This window comes from Podarcis tiliguerta (assembly GCF_965153285.1).
Source record: "Podarcis tiliguerta genome assembly, chromosome: 6".
NCBI classification, from domain to species: Eukaryota; Metazoa; Chordata; class Lepidosauria; order Squamata; family Lacertidae; genus Podarcis; species Podarcis tiliguerta.
This window is the reverse complement of record NC_139539.1, coordinates 10,947,033-10,966,519: the sequence shown is the minus strand read 5'-3', so window position 1 is coordinate 10,966,519 and position 19,487 is coordinate 10,947,033. Positions and strand designations below refer to the sequence as shown.

Here is a 19,487-nt window from a genome sequence, read left to right as displayed (position 1 = left end):
CCCAATCAAGAGGTTGAACGGGTGGAAATGAAGAAAAGGGTCTTCTGGGTTTTGGCATCCCTTCTTGGGAGTGCCCTCCCCAGAGAGGCTCGCCTGCAGTAACGGAGCAAGCCAATTAGGCACCTAGGGCAGCGCACGTGCCCTGCGCCCAGGGGCGGGGCCAGCCAGGGCAGGACGCTCCGCAGGGCCTCTGAAGACTCTGCCTGCCTCCTCCCACTCTGCCGCCCTACAGCTGAGGGGGAGGCAGCAATTGGACAGTGTGGAGCCTGCAGGCGCCCAAGCCACTGCTTCACTCCCAAGAGAGACGCAAGGCTCAGGCCCACTGCAGGCCCCACGGTGAGTGCCGCCCCCCGCAGAGGTGACACCTGGGGCGGCCTGCCCCCACCACACACCCCTTCCTCCACCCCTGCTCACCTGGCACTTAATGTATGATGGAAGTGGATGGCTGGATATAGGCCTTTTTATTTGCCTGAGATGCAGTCTTTGGCATTGTTCAGCTGTGAGCTAAACATGCTGTTTTATTGCTCTTCTGTTGTTCCCGTACAGTGGTACCTTGGTTTACGAACTTAATCCGTTCCAGAAGACCGTTCTTAAACCAAAGCGTTCCTAAACCAAGGCGTGCTTTCCCATAGCAGCAGGGGACTCAGTTTACAAATGGAGCACACTCAACAGGAAGCGGAACATGTTCTGCATCCAAGGCAAAGTTCAAAAACCAAAACACCTACTTCCGGGTTTGCAGCATTCTTAATCCACTGTATTGCTTTAAATGTGTTTTTTTTCCCATAATTGTATTTAACCTTGGAAGTTCTTAGCCTCAAAAGGCATGGCAACAAATTTTTCAAATCAGTGAAGACTGAACAGGCACAGCAGCCTTGCCAGACAAAAAAGAAAAGAAAAATGGCAACAAGGAAGCCTTACCCACCCACCCAAAAGTAGAAATCCTGTTATCATCACTGCCATGGGAGCTAGAAAGCCTGAGGTGTTGTGGAATACTGAATTCTACAATACAGTAGTTACTAAATTTTGTGGCTTATTGTTTTGACTAAACTCACCCCTATTCCTTTCTTTTCTCCCATTCTTTTGTGACTTTACAACTTACAGAAGAAGAACAGGTAAATGTGTTATTACAGGAAATCACCACTGAGGGAGAAGATGGGGCTGTCCAACAGTGATTGTAGCAGCTGTTGAAACCTTAAGCTGCTACAGTCAACTGGAGGCTTCTTGCCACATGGGAGATTACTAGAAGAATTAGCAAAATAAGCAGGTTTATAGTCAATTTGCTGTCTTTTGAAACCCATGATTGCTCTCTCCACCCCCTGCCTGCATCTCTATACTGTTGAAGCTCCCTATCATAGGAATAAAATTTCCAGGTGACATCCAACTCTCATTTGTTTTTACATTCAAGTGACTCTTTCCCCCCTTAATTTCCTCCCTACTGTGTCTTCACTTCATAGTATAAGCATAGCTGCAGACATCGTTTTACCTCATTCCATTTCGCACAGTGCCTAGCAATTTTAGGTACATTAAAAAGAATATACATGGCATATACTGACCACTGGATCTGTGCTTTTTTAAATGCATAATTATATATTTTCCCTTTCCTTTTATAACATGCACCACTCACCTGTATCCATTCCAGTCTCCTTGTGCAAGGAAGGAAAAGCACAGGAAACTGGCTTCTACTGAGTCAGAATAGCACTGCTAGCTCAGTATTGTCACGGAATGGCAGTGGCTCGCCAGGGTTTCAGGAAGCAACTACCTGGAGATGCTGGAGATTTACCTGTTGCATGTGACACAGTTGTTCTACTTTCAAGCTATATAGCCCATCCCTCATTCTGCATAAGATGATAGATAGATGATAGATAGATAGATGATAGATAGATAGATAGATAGATAGATAGATAGATAGATAGATAGTTAGATAGATGATAGATAGATGATAGATAGATAGATAGATAGATGATTGATAGATAGATAGATAGATGATAGATAGATAGATAGATAGATAGATAGATAGATAGATAGATATAGATATAGATGATAGATAGATGATAGATGATAGATAGATGATAGATGATAGATAGATATCTTTATTGTCATGGTCCCATACAGAACAATGAAATTGAAAAACTACATAAAACATTTAAAAACCCCTAAAAACTCTAAAACCCCATTTTAAAATACACTATACCATAGAGACCCCTTATGCTGCGTTTAGAACCAGAATTGCATTTGCGTAGAAACTGTTTCTCAGGCGGCTAGTCCTGGCCTTTATAACCCTGTACCTTATTCCAGAAGGCAGAAGCAGAAAGAGATCGTTTCCGGGGTGCGTACTATCCTGCGCTATCTCTGCCGCTTTCTTATGGCACCTGGCAGCATAGATTTGATCTAAGGTGGGAAGAGGGCACCCAATTATTCTCTATGCAGTCTTTACAACCCTGGACAGCATTGTTTTTTCCCTGGCCATGCAGCTCCCAAACCACACACACGGATCATAACCCAGGCATAGGCAAACTCCGGCCCTCCAGATGTTTGGGACTACAATTCCCATCATCCCTGACCACTGGTCCTGTTAGCTAGAGATGATGGGAACTGTAGTACCACACATCTGGAGGGCTGAAGTTTGCCTATGCCTGGCATAACCTGATGTCACGTGTCTCAGGCTATGGTCTGAAGACATGCGAAGCCACCAACTAACTAAAGCCATCAAATCTAACACACGGGGCGGGGCCACTTTAACTAAAATGTATAATCCTGTATTTGATTAATTTGTATTAATAATTGTATTAATTAGATATGAATTGGCATTGTTATAATGGGGCTATTGTTGGAATAATATTGGAAAACTAATTTTAAAAAAATGAAAATAATTGCTTTTAGTCTATCTGGCAACTAAATTCATTTGGGGGCAGAACTTTGAATGATTTCTAGTCCATCTTTGTATTAATTTCTTCCACCACCAAAGGAGGAAGCCCAATCTTAGCTTTCATTAAAAAAGAAGCAAGAATCAGACTTGTATAAAGTTAGAAAGCAAAAAGTGAAGGCAATGTTCTAAGCCTTATTAGACAGATACGGAGATGCTGTTGTCGCCAAGGACACTTAATGACTGCTGATAGGAATTCAGAAGGAATGTGAAGCATTTCCTGTCTTTTCCTTGCTGAAGGGATATGCTCTTGTAGGAAAAATGATGTCTTGTACCTTTAACAGCTGTACATCTGGCACAAATTTTTTTAAAAGGAAGCCTTTGGATCTTACACTTCTGTACAGCAGCTTGTAAAATTATGAATGCTGAAACTGTTTTGCCAGGAATGAATTTTTTATGAACTAAAATGTTCACTGGACAAACATGAATTAAACTAGTCCGTATTGTAAAAGGACGAACATGAACCAGAACTAATTCATTTTTGGGCAGGATAAGCTTGAACTAGAACTTGAATTAGAACTAGTTCCTTTCAAGCAACTGGTTTACTCGGAAGAAAGTCTTCCGGAGCTCAGACGCAATCATATGGTTTGCTATTCATCCCCATCTGTCAGGTACCTCTGCCCTGAACTTGTGTGTACTCCCCAACATTACTGAAGCACAGAAATAAATACGCACAAACACATAGAATCTCAGGACTGTAGAGTCAAAGGGACCCTGAGGATCATCTAAGTCCAGCTCTCTGCAACGCAGGAATATGCGGGTGTGGGGATCAAACCTGCAACCTTGACGTTATCAGTACCATGCTCTAACCAGCTGAGCTATCTAGGCTATAATATTAGGCCAAAGGTCATCATTCTTGAAAATGTCCTAAAAAGCTTTTTTTTTAGTTTTTAGGGTTTTTTTAGATATCTAGTTCCTAACACTATAATTGTAAACTTGCCATCATGTAGGTAGTACCTGGGAAAATCTCAGAAGCCACATTTCCCAGGTGGTAGTGGCCTTCCATCGCACTACATTCTTCCAACATCCAGCAAAATTATGGGATATTGGCATACATTGCAAATGTACTTCATTTACATATCTGACACAGGATTCAGCTTCTTAAATCCCAGAATTATAATTTGTTTCCCTGCCTTTTTCTTTTCTTTTTTTGCTTGAAGCCTACGTGTTTCTATCCAATCTCTGTGCTTCTCTCCCCCTCCTCCTCTTGCTCTTTCCTGATCATATAAATAAACAAGCAGCCAAACTTACCTATTGGATTTATCTCCCTCCGTTGCACCCTGAGCTCAGGTTCGCATAAATATTTCCCCAACTATTCTGCTGGAAAAACGGGGCTGGCACAAGGTCGCTTAGCAGGGCAGCTATGCCCAGCCTGCTGTTTGGAACTAGAAATCCCCATAGCCCAGGCAGTACAGCAAATACTGCATGCTCTGATGACATCTGAATTGGACTTTTGCAAATGTGCTCTACAATTCAGAAACTTCAACTGGAAATGCAGTCTACAGATTACAAGCTGGGGTTGAGGAAGGCTGATATAGGGACTTGAACCCATTTTCCTTCTCCCAAATCCAGTATTCTAACCACTATACCACAGTGGCTGAATCTTAGACGCAGAACTGATTAGGCAAAGTACATATTTGCAGGTTTATATAACTAGCATAATTTATTCCAAGTGCAGACGCTAAGTTTCCTTGGCATACAGTTTGTAATTTTATTTCAGGCACTGATCACCCTGATGAATTGTTATCTTCCCAACACTGCTTAAAACCAAAAGAGGTTATTTCTTCAAATGTTTGTGTTTTTTTTAGGGAGTGGGTTAGCAGTGTAGGGACGGGGTGGGGAGAAATTAAATAAATCCAGAAACAGAAGTATTTCTATAGAGCAAAAATACATACACAGATACAGATAAATTTGTTTTTAATAAAGGAGTTAATTTTCTTTCAATCCTATATAAAACAATAGCAATTAAAAACTTCATTTCTGAAAGTAAAATATTTACATATGAACAAGGAACTGTGCAAAATTTACATGAAAATAAAATGGAAAGACAGGATTTTTATCCCCTAAAAGACGAAATAAAAAGGTGTAACAGTTTGTAGGGTGTTTGATAAAAATACTGATCAGCATTCAGTTTACACACAAAAAGAGTTAAGGTGCAATCCACCGGAAACGCTTCTCGCACAAGGCTCCCTTGAAACCCAATGCCAGTTCATGTCGCAGAGCTCCCTTCGTTTCAACAGGATTTGCGCAAAAAGTGTTCACGGTGGCCCCTGCCCTTAAAATCTAACATGAGAGTTCACACAAAGAAAGCCGACATATTTACAGTCATAAAAGTACTATCAATAGACAATTTAATACAATAACCTCTGAAAATATAAAGAACCAATTAGTATATTTGTAATAAAAAAATAGGTACAAAGAGGGGAATTTTGCTCTGGACGTCTTTAAAGTAAGCCCATAGCTTGCATACAGTCTTTTAGCAAAATAATTATAGTTTACATAGCCATTTTTTTTTAATGTTATGTGCCAAAAATTATGTACATTTACTGACAAAATACACCAACCATTTTTCAACACTTGATTTCACACTGAGAAACTGTCTTTTTTGATGATTCCTCTCAACTTTGATTTTTATTTAATCTAAGCTTTCACTTTCGCTAAAAAACACAGTGCAAGTAAAATATATTTATGCTGAAAAGGTTTTTTCTTTTTTTCCTTTTTCCTTTTTTTGTTTTAAACTTTACAGCTTTACAAACTATAGCAAATAAAATGCATTTCTTTTTTTTCTTTTTCTATTTTTACAGATGCTGATACAACATTCAGAAGTAACCCTCCTTTGTGGGCCTTCAGAGTGGGGGGTTGCCTCTAATAAGCGATAATAACAAGATTAAAAGAATTGAGGTTACGCTTAAAATTAAGTGTAATCTAGGATCTGAACAATTTTGGGCAGGAAAAGATAAATATTTATTAAAATCAGTTAGCTTTGCTAACTGGCTCCATTTAAAAGCTAAAATAAAATGAGGTCATCTGCTGTAGACATATACCTATATAATCGATCTCGTTAAGTAAAACTGAACTAAAATGCACAATTAATGTTGAAATTGCTACAGGATCTGACACAGAGTAGCTGGTTATTTGCTAAACGGTTCCATCAGTCTCTATAATATGGCTTGTTTGGCAAGAAGGCCACTCAATCAAAGAGATGAGTTAAACTTTAAATTGTCCTCTTATCGACTCCTCAGGCCTTTGCAAGTCTCCTTACTGTCAAAGAAAGGGATCTCTCTCTTACACCAAAGAGTTTATAATAAATGGGACTAGAAAACGGTTCCTTGTAAAGAGGTGGTTGTCTCAGAGTGGTGGTGGTGGTGATGGTTTGTTGATGGGGTGTGTTGTTGTTTTTAAACAGTATCCCATATGCTCGTTACAAAAAGGCGTAATCTGCAAATATATATAAAAAAAAGTGTCCCCAGGTGTCTTCTCCGCCAAAAATACCTTGATGTTCTCCACTTTTTTTACTTAAGGAATGCTTTGTATAGCAATAGTGAATGGCTTGTCTCTCGCTCATTTTCTAAACATAATATGAGGTCCCTGAGGTTCACCCGCGTTATCCTTTGCCGTGTAAACTGCCTGGCTGTTCCGACTCCAGAGCTGCCTGGCACTGCCACACTCGTGCTGGATCCCTGAAAACGGAAAGAGGAGAAGTTAGTTTATTTCCCAAGCCCTCAGAGAAGCATTGGAGGCAGCAGCAGAAGAAGCTGTGTGGAATACAGTGTGTGGGTTAGTTCTCTGAGCTAGCAGTGTAGCTGAATAACCTAGACAGCATCTTAAAAAGCAGAGACATCACCTTGCCGACAAAGGCTACTTAATGCTATGGTTTTCCCAGTAGTGATGTAAGGAAGTGAGAGCTGGACCATAAAGAAGGCTGATCGCCAAAGAATTGATGCTTTTGAATTATGGTGCTGGAGGAGACTCTTGAGAGTCCCATGGACTGCAAGATCAAACCTATCCATTCTGAAGGAAATCAGCCCTGAGTGCTCACTGGAAGGACAGATCCTGAAGCTGAGGCTCCAATACTTTGGCCACCTCATGAGAAGAGAAGACTCCCTGGAAAAGACCCTGATGTTGGGAAAGATGGAGGGCACAAGGAGAAGGGGATGACAGAGGACGAAATGGTTGGACAGTGTTCTCGAAGCTACCAGCATGAGTTTGACCAAATTGCGGGAGGCAGTGGAAGACAGGAGTGCCTGGCGTGCTGTGGTCCATGGGGTCACGAAGAGTCAGACACGACTAAACAACAACAATCTCTTAGAAAGTTCCCTCTATGTGGATGGGAAGTTCCCTCTAGGGATGGGAAGCTTAAGTGGCTTCAGCCCTATATACTTGAAGGAGCATCTCCACCCCAATCGTTCAGCCCATACCCTGATGTCCAAGTTCCGAGGGCCTTATGGCAATTCCCTCACTAAGAGAAGTGAAGTTACAATGAACCTGGCAGAGGGCCCTCTTGGTATGATGATGATGATCATAATTTATTTATTATTTATACCCCGCCCATCTGGCGGGTTTCCCCAGTCACTCTGAGCGGTTCCCAACAGAATATATAAAAAAGCGTCAAAACATCAAACATTAAAAACTTCCCGAAACAGGGCTGCCTTCAGATGTTTTCTAAAAGTCAGAGCTGAACGATGGGGGTGGAGACGCTCCTTCAGGTATACTGGGCTGAGGCTGTTTATGGCTTTAAAGGTCAGCATCACACTTTGAATTGTGCTCGGAAACATACAGGCACACGGGTAGTTGTGCCTGCCCCGTGGAACGCTCTCCCGTCAGATGTCAAGGAAATAAACAATCCTTGATTTTTAGAAGACACCTGAAGGAAGGACTGGATAGGGGAGTTTTTAACTCATAGAACTCTTAGAACTCTAGCCCAATGGTTGCCATTAATTTGATTCTGAATTGATTTGATTCTGAATTGATTTTAGAATGTATTTCAATTAATTGATTGTGATTTTATGTAAACTGTGTTACTTTTACTATTGTTAGCCACTCTGAGCCCAGCTTCGGCTGGGGAGGGCAGGATATAAATAAAAATTGTTGTTGTTGTTGTTTGATGTTTTACTGTGTTTAATTTGTTGGAAGCCACCCAGAGTGGCTGGAGCAACTCAGTCAGATGAGTGGCTTATAAATATGTTGTTGTTGTTAGCTATTCTAGCTAGTTCTTCCCACCTGCAGTTCCTGTTTGCTGCCTCTTATGCAAATGCCTTCTAGGTTCCTTGCCATTTCTGCAGCCCCCTTTCAGTAAAGTAGCTTTCATTTCTTATCCTGACAACAACCCAGTAAAGTGATTAGACTGCAGGACTCTCTGCATGACTTTTATGGTAATACAAATGACTTGGCTCAAGGCTCTCTAAATGGACCAGGTTTCAGCTTGGCCCTACCTAAAACAAACAAGACTTTATATACTATTACACCAGACTGGCTCCAGGGTGCGTGAGCATCCATCAACATTTTAGAAGACCTCTGGACTTTTATCCCACCTCGTGTAGTGGTCAATTTGATTGCTTGTTTGTTTTACTGGAGTAATTTCTGCCCTGAACTTTGTGTATCAAGAGAGATGTGCAAGGTGGCTTGTAACAATAAAAAGAGTGATGTGAAATAATTAAAACCATTAAAACAGAAATAAAGTTGGGAACAGAGACAGCAGGTAAAAAGCTAATGCAATTTTGCAGAATGCTAAAGACATGAACAGCACAGATTATATACCTGCTGGCATAGAACTGAAACATTCTTAGAATGATGCTACTCTGCCTTAGCATCAGAGGGCCAACATCTGTTTCATAAGCCATTATAAAGACACACTCATAGGGGCAGCATTATCCAGGGGACATCTGTCCCCAGACACCCGAAGCATCATGGGAACACGGAATCCACATAGGAGTCGGAGGAAAACTAAGGCACATTCTGTATTTTCGATCCTCTGGGGTGTCTTTTTAATGAGCACTGAACATTCATTTTTGTAGTATTATGTACAAGGTAAATGAGGCGACATAACAATTTCCGGGTCTTCAGGGAATGGAGTCCTGCAACTACTGGATGATTCCCCTCGCCGCCACCCTGACAGTGAGAATGCTTCATGATGTTATCACCCAGCAAAGGCCTACCTATGAGTGCATCTATAGCACTTAGAATCATAGAACTGTAGAGTTGGAAGAGACCCAATGGTCATCTAGTCCAGGCATAGGCAAACTCGGTCCTCCAGATGTTTTGGGACTACAACTCCCATCATCCCTGACCACTGGTCCTGTTAGCTAGGGATGATGGGAGTTGTAGTCCCAAAACATCTGGAGGGCCGAGTTTGCCTATGCCTGATCTAGTCCAACCCCCTACAATGCAAGAACCTCAGCTAAAGCATCCATGAGAGGTGGCCAATTCAACCTCTGCTTAGACACCTCCAACGAAGGAGGTCTTTGAAGAGAACAGAAGATATCTGGCTCACTGCAAGAGTCTGCTTCCAAAGAGGTCAGGCCTATATTCAAGCTGGGGCTGATGAGAGTTGTAGTCCAAAATATCTCAAGGTTACCAGGACGGCGAAGGCTGGCCTAAGCAAACGCCAAAAGGGAGTGGCGGGCCCAAGATTTGCAAATCTTACAGTGGCAATAATAATAATAATAATACTAATAATAATAATAATAATAATAATAATAAATTATTTGTACCCAGCCCATCTGGCTGGGTTTCCCCAGCCACTCTGGGCGGCTTCCGCAGAAACCAAAAATACACTAAAATATCATACATTTAAAACTGCCCCTGAAAAGGGCTGCCTTAAGATGTCTTCTGAATGTCAGGTAGTTGTTTATCGCTTTGACATCTGATGGGAGGGCGTAAAAAGCTGAGTGCCCGAGTCACTTAAGGGTCAGAAACTGGGGAGCTCTGGTTATCGCTATCACTGGCATTATAAACTGAATGTATTGATGTGGCAAGACCTGTGCTGTAAGATATCAGCCCATTCAAAGCCAATGCAAATGTGCTTGTAAAAGCCACAAAGTGTGAGGCGAGCTTGAGGCACAAGCGTATGTTTGGGGAAGGTGCAAAAAAATCCCCTCAGTCCCTGGTCTCCACCCACATCTCAGCTTCTATACATCCCCGGAAGCCAACCGGACACTAGTTTACAGCCAGCTTCAGTGATATGAAAAACTATTCAAACAGTTGGTGCCCCATGTTTACAGCCTTTTATGAGCACAGCCCTTCTGGCTAAGAGCATGACCATTTTGCAAATACCGTACTTTTCTGTGTATAAGACAAGCTTTTTTACTGTAAAATAATGTTAAAAATCAGGGCTCGTCTTATACATGGGTAGTGCAAAGAGGGGGCAGGCGATTGGTTGCAGCCGTGAGCAGAAGGTTGACAGCGGCGACTGGGTGGGTGATTGGTAGCTGCGGCAAGGGCAGCTTTGGATTGGCTACTGCTGCGTCCATTGGGTTGGTGATTGGTGGCTGCGGCAACGGCTGCTGTGGATTGGCTTATGCTGTGGCGTGGCAATTGTGCGTGCGCTTGCTGGCTGCTGGTGGCGAGCAAGCAGGTGCTTTTTGGCTTTTGTGATGCGTGGGGGCGTCTTATACACAGAAAAATACAGTAAATGTCAGGCAGGAGCAATTGCTCCAACCCACAAAAAACATGACTATTGATGACTGAGGGTGAATTTGTTTAACAGTATACTATTTAGCAAAAGCTCCGTATTTTTTAAAAAGTGGGGGGAAAGGAACAGCAGGTGCTATAATGGCAGTTTTGGAAGTCATATGCTACTTCACTTCTGATATTGTGTTGTTGCTGTAGTTGTTGTTGTTATTATTTATTGAATTTGCATACCGCCCTTCATCCGCAGATTAAGACTACAGAAGCAGCACATAGCTTTTGTTTCGTAAAATAATTACGAAAAGGCAAGTCAACAAACACAAAGAATAGGCGTGAGTTATCGCATCGGAAGAGACAGGAGGTTTTGCAGCATCTCCTCATTGTCTTGGAATGCATGTGGAGAGGCAGTAATGAGCTGAGACCAGCAGGTGGCATATATAGACCAGAGAATTTGTCTCTGCTCTGATTTTTCTATATTAAAAAAAAGAAGAACCACTAAGGGAGCTATACCACCTGGAAAGACTGCTAATTGGTGTACAAGTTGAAGTTGCAGTTTGCACAAGCTGAGCAGCTGCAGTTTAGTACGATTTGCCTTAGGAGGGTCATATTTGAGAAAAATATTAGGATTTATTTTTTTTAGTGCACAGTGGTACTGTCGTTCCACTCTTTGACCTTCTTGATACTCTGTCGTTCCACTCTTTGACCTTCTTGATACTCAGCCCTTCCTTTCCTGATACACTGTAGGGACAGGGTCCCATTCATTCCTGGTATGCCCCACAGAGAAACTTGCGGTCTTCAAATAAAAACATCTTGAAGGTCCCAGGCCACAGAGAAGTTAGGCTGGCCTCAACCAGAGCCAGGGCTTTTTCGGCCGTGGCTCCAATCTGGTGGAACACTCTGTCACAAGAGACCAGGGCCCTGCGGGACTTGACATCTTTCCGCAGGGCCTGCAAGACAGAACTGTTCCACCAGGCCTTTGGCCAGGGCACAGCCTGACTCCCTCCCTCGGCAATCTTCGCGGAGCTCTGGTCCAATGGTTGCCAGTGGCTTGAATTAATTAATTTTATAATGAATGATTTTAGAGTGTTGTTTGTGCTGTACTTTTGTACTGTTTTATTGTTGTTAGCCGCCCTGAGCCCGGCTTCAGCTGGGGAGGGCGGGATATAAATAAAATTTATTATTATTATTATTATTATTATTATTATTATTATTATTCACCACTCCAGCCCCCAGGATCACGATCCATCTGCCCCCTCCTTCTTCAATGTGCAGCCTCGTCTAACAGTGTGACCAAAGGCTCACATACCTCAAATCTATCCCTGCCAAATTCTTCACTCCAAGCCCCTTGCTTTAGACAGCACCACCCCCTTCTAGAAAGCAGCGTGCTTAAAAGTAGAAACGAAGCCCAAAAGGCTTGAGAAACATTGCATATATCTGCCCAAATACTAAAGGGCCGCCTCCTCATGTATGAGCTAAAACTATGCAGAAGGAGCATCCTGTTTGACGGCTCCTCTCAATAACTCTAGGGAGTGTGCGGTGAAGAGAAGCAGAGAGAAGGAATAGCACAAGAACCTCTTAGTCACTTGTGGGGTCAAACTGGGTCATGGCCAAGAATGCCATGAGGTATATTATGCGAGCCTTTAAGCTAATCAGGCAATCTTGTCACAATACATTTTTAAGCTTCCCAGAAATGCTCAAACAGCTGAATTTGCACAGTTAGAGCAACAAATTAATTTGTCCAGGTAAAACCTGGGTTTTTGACATTATCTCGGATATTGAACATCATATCCACAAGCTAATTGTGCAATTACATTTTCTTGGCTCCCCCCCCCCCCTTTCCCTTTTTTTGCTTTGCTTACAGGTGACTTATTAAGGTCCGACATTCCTTGGATTATCAGCATGCTAGTCTGATCGGAACCAGTTTTGGTAATACTGCTTTAACTGCAAGAAAAACGCCCCCACCATGTGTGCATGCACCAAGAGAGAGACAAGGGGAGCTCAGTTTAAAAATGTCAACTGCAGCAGCAGCAGCAGCTGCACAGCTGCGAGTCAATTAGATCCAAAGCAGCTGGTTCTTAATTAAGCAAACAAAAGCATTGATTTAGGACATTTGGCTATCCAGTAACAGATTAAACTAAGGTAACTAAATTGATCACAGTTTGCTGATATGCAAACGAGAATTTCTAATGAATGAAAAGCAGATTCCATATACTGACAGGCATATGAAGTGAAATGTTCATGTGTACTGTGGTACCTCCGGTTATGGACTTAATTAGTTCTGGGGGTCCATTTTTAAGCCGAAACCGCTTGTAACCTGAGGCGCGCTTTTGCTAATAGCGCCTCCCGCTGCTGCCGGCGTGCCACTTCCGCTCGCATCCCTGGGCAAAGTTCGCAACCGGGAGCATCTACTTCCGGGTTAGCGGAACTCGTGACCCGAAGCGTTCACAAGGAGGACGTTACGTAACACGAGGTTCTACTGTATGCCTGAAGGTTTGTGTGTGTGCGATCCTAATAGCCCACATAGTATTTTAAATCTACCTTAGATAAATACAGTGGTACCTCAGGTTACATACACTTCAGGTTACAGACTCCGCTAACCCAGAAATAGTACCTCGGGTTAAGAACTTTGCTTCAGGATGAGAACAGAAACTGTGCTCCGGCGGCGCGGCGGCAGCAGGAGGCCCCATTAGCTAAAGTGGTGCTTCAGGTTAAGAACAGTTTCAGGTTAAGAACGGACCTCCAGAATGAGTACTTAACCCGAGGTACCACTGTATGTAGGAACTAAATCAAACTGCTTTCAGACACAGCAATGTAGGTCCACTTAGCAGTGACCTGCCACTGGAGAGGAACAATTGTGTTAGGGCTTCATGATACAATGTACTTGGGGGACCAATGCCATACACAGGTATTGGGGAACCTTTGGTCCAGGGTCCAGAAATCTCTGGCTGGCCTTTGAGACTCTTCCTAAGCCATGCTCCCTCCCCCAGACAATCCTGCTTCGGGTCCTCGGCTGCTTTTGCCTGGCTGGCACTGTGCTAAGACTCTTGCTTGCCTGAATGGATAGATGTGTGAACGTTAACCTCCCATTTATACTGTCCCGAAGAAAGAAAGCTTCACACCCATTACTCCACCCACTTTTGCCCCTGGCACCACCCACCACTGGAACGTGGCATGGAGCAGCTGGACACAGACTTCCAAAATGACGCAATGGGCACGTTGAAGTCCTTCTCTTTAATGGTAGGCAGAAACCCTGATCCTGAACGAACTAAAAAAGAAGATCACTTCTGCACCTCTAATCAGGGAGTAGGTGCTATTGCTCAATAAAAACTAAACATTCTTCTTTACCCAGGCCTTTGGCAATTAAATAATCTATTTAATTGCAGGGGGGGCAGTTTTATGATTGTTTTATTATTATGCTGTGTATTCTGTTTTTTATTATGCTGCATAAATTATGCTCTTAATGTTTTGCACTGCCCTGGGATCTCTGGATAAAGGGTGGTATATAAATTGTAGTAGTAATAATAATAATAATAATAATTCTGACTGATAGGGTTTGAGAGCAAGTTTACTGGTAAGGTTTGGAAGTAAGTTGTTTTAAACTCCGATCCTAAAATGACTTAACTAGGGAGCAAGCCCAACTGAACACAGCTTACTTCTAAATTTGCTCAGCACACCTAATGGACTTAGACACAATGAATGCTATTTTGGATCACTGCTCCAAGTTTGAGTAATGATAATTTTATTGCATTCCCTATTTTTCCACATCTTTCTACGTGCTACTACTGCTGAGAACGCAACTTAAGTTTTTTAAATTAAGGAAGCTTTGAGCTTGATTTAACTCAATTCCCTTCTCCCCAGGACTTCACAGACACAGTCCCATGGAATTCATCGCAGTGCCCTTTTAGATATGGGTGTTTGGACTCAAATGGATTTATAAAACCTATGTAAATGCTTTTCAGATTTATAAAAGCTATGTAAGATTTATAAAATATTTACTAGTAACAATAGAAACACACGCCAGAGAAACTTGCAGCTTCTAGAAAGGGGGAATTTTGCAGAGATATTTCTAGATAGGCTTATCAGCTTCTGCACTTTCATTTTGTGCCTTCAACCAGGGCCAGTCCTACTGTAAAACTCGGGGTAAAGGTAAAGGGACCCCTGACCATTAGGTCCAGTCGCGGACGACTCTTGGGTTGCGGTGCTCATCTCGCTTTATTGGCTGAGGGAGCCAGCGTACAGCTTCCGGGTCATGTGGCCAGCATGACTAAGCCACTTCTGGCGAACCAGAGCAGTGCATGGAAACGCCGTTTACCTTCCTGCCAGAGCGGTACCTATTTATCTAGTTGCACTTTGACGTGCCTTCGAACTGCTAGGTTGGCAGGAGCAGGGACCGAGCAACGGGAGCTCACCCCGTCTACTACTGTCTAGTACTGTGCAACTGTCGCTCTGCCCCAGGCAGGAATTCAATAGGTTCCACTAATACACACTACAGAACTAGAAGAGAGCATCTGCTCAATTTCTGCCTCTAATTAAAGCCTCTGTTAGAAGAGAAAATGGAAACTTGTTTCAATGAGTGTTATCCAAATTGCTATTCGCAGGAAAGCCTGCAACATGAAAATCATTTTTGTCAAGAGCTAGGCAGAAGAAGATGAACTTCAAAGCCCATTTTCTTCCACTGCTGCTACAGCAATAAAGAAAACAAATTGGCAGAGATATCTGCTTTTATATTAATAAAGGTTTTCTGTGAGGCATCTGGAATTGCAGATCGGATATATTGAGGCTCCAACCCTTCGTTTAAGGGAACGACAACCATTATGAAGCATTCCAGAGGTTACATCTCACACACAAAATGCCAACTTTATATCCTGTTTCACATCAAGAAAGATTATTATTTTTTGCACATTCTGCACCACTAAGAAAAGACAGATGAAGAATCTGCTCCAACACATCTTGAAATTATCAGTCCAAAGACATTGAGATAAACTTAACAGTAAAGCCTCTTAAAATATTACGCCTGTCAGAACTTACACAGTTGTAAGAAAGAACATGGCAGATAGGTTTAAAGAAATTTAAGATATAGCATAAGGCACTCAAGAGTAATTAAATGATATGCAGCAGTGGTGCAGGAAAATGTACCAGCAATGAGACTTGCAACTTGCATAGGTGGTGCACACTTTGTTAAACTTGGGGTGGCTAATTCTAACTCTCACACCCGCAACAAGAAAATCTGTGTTGGGTAAGAGTGAAATGTGCTTCCAATTTCAGTTTAGTTTGAAGCTGTACCAGAGCTATCAGAAGTCTAGGATCCAATGATGTACAAACAGAGTTGTAGTCTTGTACCTCTGTCCCTGATCCAGAGCCCGGGGAATCCACTTTCCTCTTCTTTCTGGGTCCTATTGCAGCCAAGGCAGTCAAGTTGGCATCCCTCTGTCTCATTTGTGCTAGTTCCTGTTGCTGCATCTGTGTTTGGCAAAACAGAAAAAGTCACCGTTTTCCCCTGTGTTTTTACTCTCTCCTATGCTTGTTTTGGAACGCAGTCATTATTACACAGGTGAAAATGTAACAAATGCAGCACTGAGATGATAAATACGACAGGCGGTTTGGGGGGAAAAACATACCTCCTTGGCTTTCTGTTTCAACCTAAGCTGCTCTGGGTCTTCTTGTCTAGATCGAGACTGTGTTGATGAAGAATTTCAAAGTGGCAGCAGGGAGAAGGAGAGGGGAGACAAAATAAGGAAAAAAAGAGAAAAAATCAGAGACATTTTTAAAATGTGTTCTTGGCTATAACATGCGTTTAATATTTTAACTATATTCCAAACTTAGATTAATGAGTTATTCGTTATTGCATTTATCTTGCACTTAATCCTCCAAGGAGCCCAAGGTGGTATGAATGCCCCCCCCCCCATTTCTTCTTCACAACGACCCTGTGTGGTAGGTGAGAAAGCTGAGGATTATAGGCACTGACTGGCCCAATTCCACTCACGGAGCTTCATGCCCAAGTGGGAATTTGAACCCTGGTCTCCTAGGTCCTAGTCCAACACTAGCACATGCTCAGATTTTCAAATTTAACATGATGAGCTACCACCCTGGTGGCTGGGAGAGTGAAGAAGAAACAGACTGGAGCCAGCCAAAGACCCAGGCACCTACCTCAAGCTCTGGCATAGTTCTATTTAAGAAAGAAATGAGTTTTTCCCTTCCTCTTGATAATTCCTTGGTGATTTCTGGTGTCTGGATGACTTCAGATCCAATGAACCTAATATAGGTTTTCTGATCTCCTAGCAAATTGTGGAACTCAATGGGTCTCACGCTTTGGGTATGAGACAGGCTGCTGGCCTCTCTGTTATACACAGCAATAAAGTCTAGCAGCTACTTATTTTTCACACTTGGCTCTTCCGTGAAGGATCCGAGAGTGGCATACAGGGGGTTATCCGCTGAAGAAGCGTCTCCTCCCCCATCATTCAGCCTGGACACTGAGGTCCAGCTCCAATGGCCTTCTGGTGGTTCCCTCACTGTGAGAAGTGAAGTTACAGGGTACCAGGCAGAGGGCCTTCTCGGTAGTGGCGCCTGCCCTGTAGAACGCCCTCCCATCAGATGTCAAGGAAATAAACAACTAACTTTTAGAAGACATCTGAAGGCAGCCCTGTTTAGGGAGGTTTTTAATGTTTGATGTTTTATCGTATTTTTAGTATTCTGTTGGGAGCCGCCCAGAGTGGCTGGGGAAAATATTATTATTATTATTGATTATCCTCACAACCCTGTGGGCTGAGAAACATGTGTGAAATTTCCAGTTGTACAATGGAACTTTCTCTTCCTCTGCAGGCCCTGCACGCCCACAAAATCTGCTCCTGGGGGCTGCAGGACGATCTGGGGGGGGCAGCGCAGGGAGAAGAGAGGAAGGGGAAGTTGCAAGGTGCAAGTGGAACTCTACTAGCGCAGTGTTGGTATAACCCACGGTGACTGGCCTAAAGTCACCCAGGGAGTTTCGTGGCTCAGTCCAGATTCAAACCAAGCAGCAAAGCTCTCACTGGATTTGCCAGTGAAATTTCACTGGATTTCATAAGGAGAAAGCAGGAGGTTCCACGCTACCCCTTTTGTGCCTGGTTTTACAAAACGCATTTGCACAGGGCATTTTGCTTCTCTTTGAGCCATAATTGAGAGTGCAAAATGTTATTCGATTCAATCTCCCCGTTCAAGGGAGTACAAAGTGTTTTCCACTTCAGTTTCTGGGTTACAGTTATAGGCTGGGATCCAAGGAGCCTGCTTAGACCTGAGGAAGTATTCCCATCCACACCAGAATCCCCCAGCTGTTTTCACAGAATCACAGGGTTGGAAGGGACCATGTCCAACCCCCTGCAACGCAGGAGGAATCTTTTTTGTAATATGGGGCTCGAATCCATGAGATTAAGAGCCTCATGCTCTACCAGAGTGCTGCTGGGGGCAATTTCCAAAATTGCTGGGAGTGGCTTCTGGATGATGAAGGACACCGACACGCCCTCCCCCCCAAAAAAGGGGGGGCACTGTGTGGATGAAGCTCAACATATAGTCCTTTTGTGGTTCTGGACTAAAGACAGCATGCAAAAGAGCAGCATCACACTGTGTGGCATTTAGGGTTAGGAGAAGAGCCTCCCGTCTCATTTCACAGCCAGGAGAACAAAAGAACCGCGGCTCTTTCAACGTCAAATGCAACACTTGTCAATCTATTAGGGGTGAAAAACAACAACAAAGCACTTGCCTTTGCTGCGCGCATTAGAATTTCCCTTTCTTGTTCATCTTTCCGCTGTTTTTCTATTTGATCAAGTTGTTCAAAGAATTTGAGCTGCGCCCGAACATCACTTGCTTGTTCGTATCTTTCATCATCCTAAAAAATGTGGTGAAATGGTTTTCATTAGGAAAAAATGGGGAGGGGGGTGCAATTGTACTGCACAGCTAAAAGAGAGAATATATATATATATACACACACACACACACACACACAAAAAAAAAAGCTCAATATGTTCACTTAATTGTCTTCAAACAGCAAGTTAATCTTTAAACTCATACAGCTGGCTAAAAACATGTTTTGTTTTTTTAATTCAACAATCTTTTCTATGATCTCATCAGGGTCTATTAACATTCAAGTGATATTTTCAGCTTCCTTTTTCAAAAAGATTCTTTCCCCCTAAAAGCCCAGTTCTTTAGGTCATGGAAACCTGTCAAGTCAACTCAAGAATATCTGATACTTATCCTTCTTTTAATATATTACACAATTTCATTTCCAGAGCTTGGTCAAAGGCGGAAAAAATAGGACAGCCAGTAGATCAGGCTGACGGTTCATCAGTTCCTCTATTTTGTGTTTGATAATGGCTGGAGGTGGATTTTGAGAAAGCATGTAAAGGCACAGACTATCAAGACAACCATTGCCTAATCTCCTGTCCTGTCCAGTGTTCAGCCAAATTAAGTTTAGAGATACTCTAACCATAAGTAAGTCCAATTTTGACCTTCTCTGCTAATAGCTTTTTATATTCGTATTTGCCCTAAGTCAAGTCGCTGGAGTAATTCCAGCAGCAATGAGTTCCACTGTTCAGCATCATGTAGTATTTGGGGGGGGGGGCAGGGAATAGAGGGGAGGGCGGGACTACAGGAGGCAATATTAACCAGGCAATTTTGGGTATAGAAATAAAGCAGTTTTAAAAATTGCCGCCCCAAACAACACACCCATTCTATTCCCTCTTAGACTAAAACAGTTCATAGTTAATGAAGCTTTGAAAACGGCACCATGTGATACACCTGCAACTCAGGGAACTGTGAAAATTAGGGGGGGGGGCTGGAGCTGAAGGCAACACAGCTGTCAAAAGAACATCCATCAATAGGAGGTTTTACACAAAATCTGTCATTTGGCTGGCCAGTGAGAAAGAAATCCCCCAGAGATTCACTCCACCCAGAATGACAAACCATGGCT

General features: G+C 42.8%; 1 protein-coding gene across 3 annotated transcripts in view; it reads right to left on the bottom strand.

Annotated features, from left to right (window-relative positions):
* Window positions 1-4,823: 4,823 nt before the first annotated feature.
* TAF4 (TATA-box binding protein associated factor 4) overlaps window positions 4,824-19,487 on the bottom strand; it is a 76,160-nt gene continuing 61,496 nt past the window's right edge. For all 3 annotated transcript variants that reach the window (XM_083447280.1, XM_083447281.1, XM_083447282.1), the window contains 4 exons: window positions 18,282-18,407; window positions 16,168-16,224; window positions 15,890-16,009; window positions 4,824-6,603 (listed from right to left, as the gene is read on the bottom strand). In XM_083447280.1, the coding sequence (XP_083303406.1) occupies window positions 6,436-6,603; window positions 15,890-16,009; window positions 16,168-16,224; window positions 18,282-18,407 (471 nt within the window). In that variant the 3' untranslated portion in view covers window positions 4,824-6,435. The remainder of the gene's footprint in view (window positions 6,604-15,889; window positions 16,010-16,167; window positions 16,225-18,281; window positions 18,408-19,487) is intronic.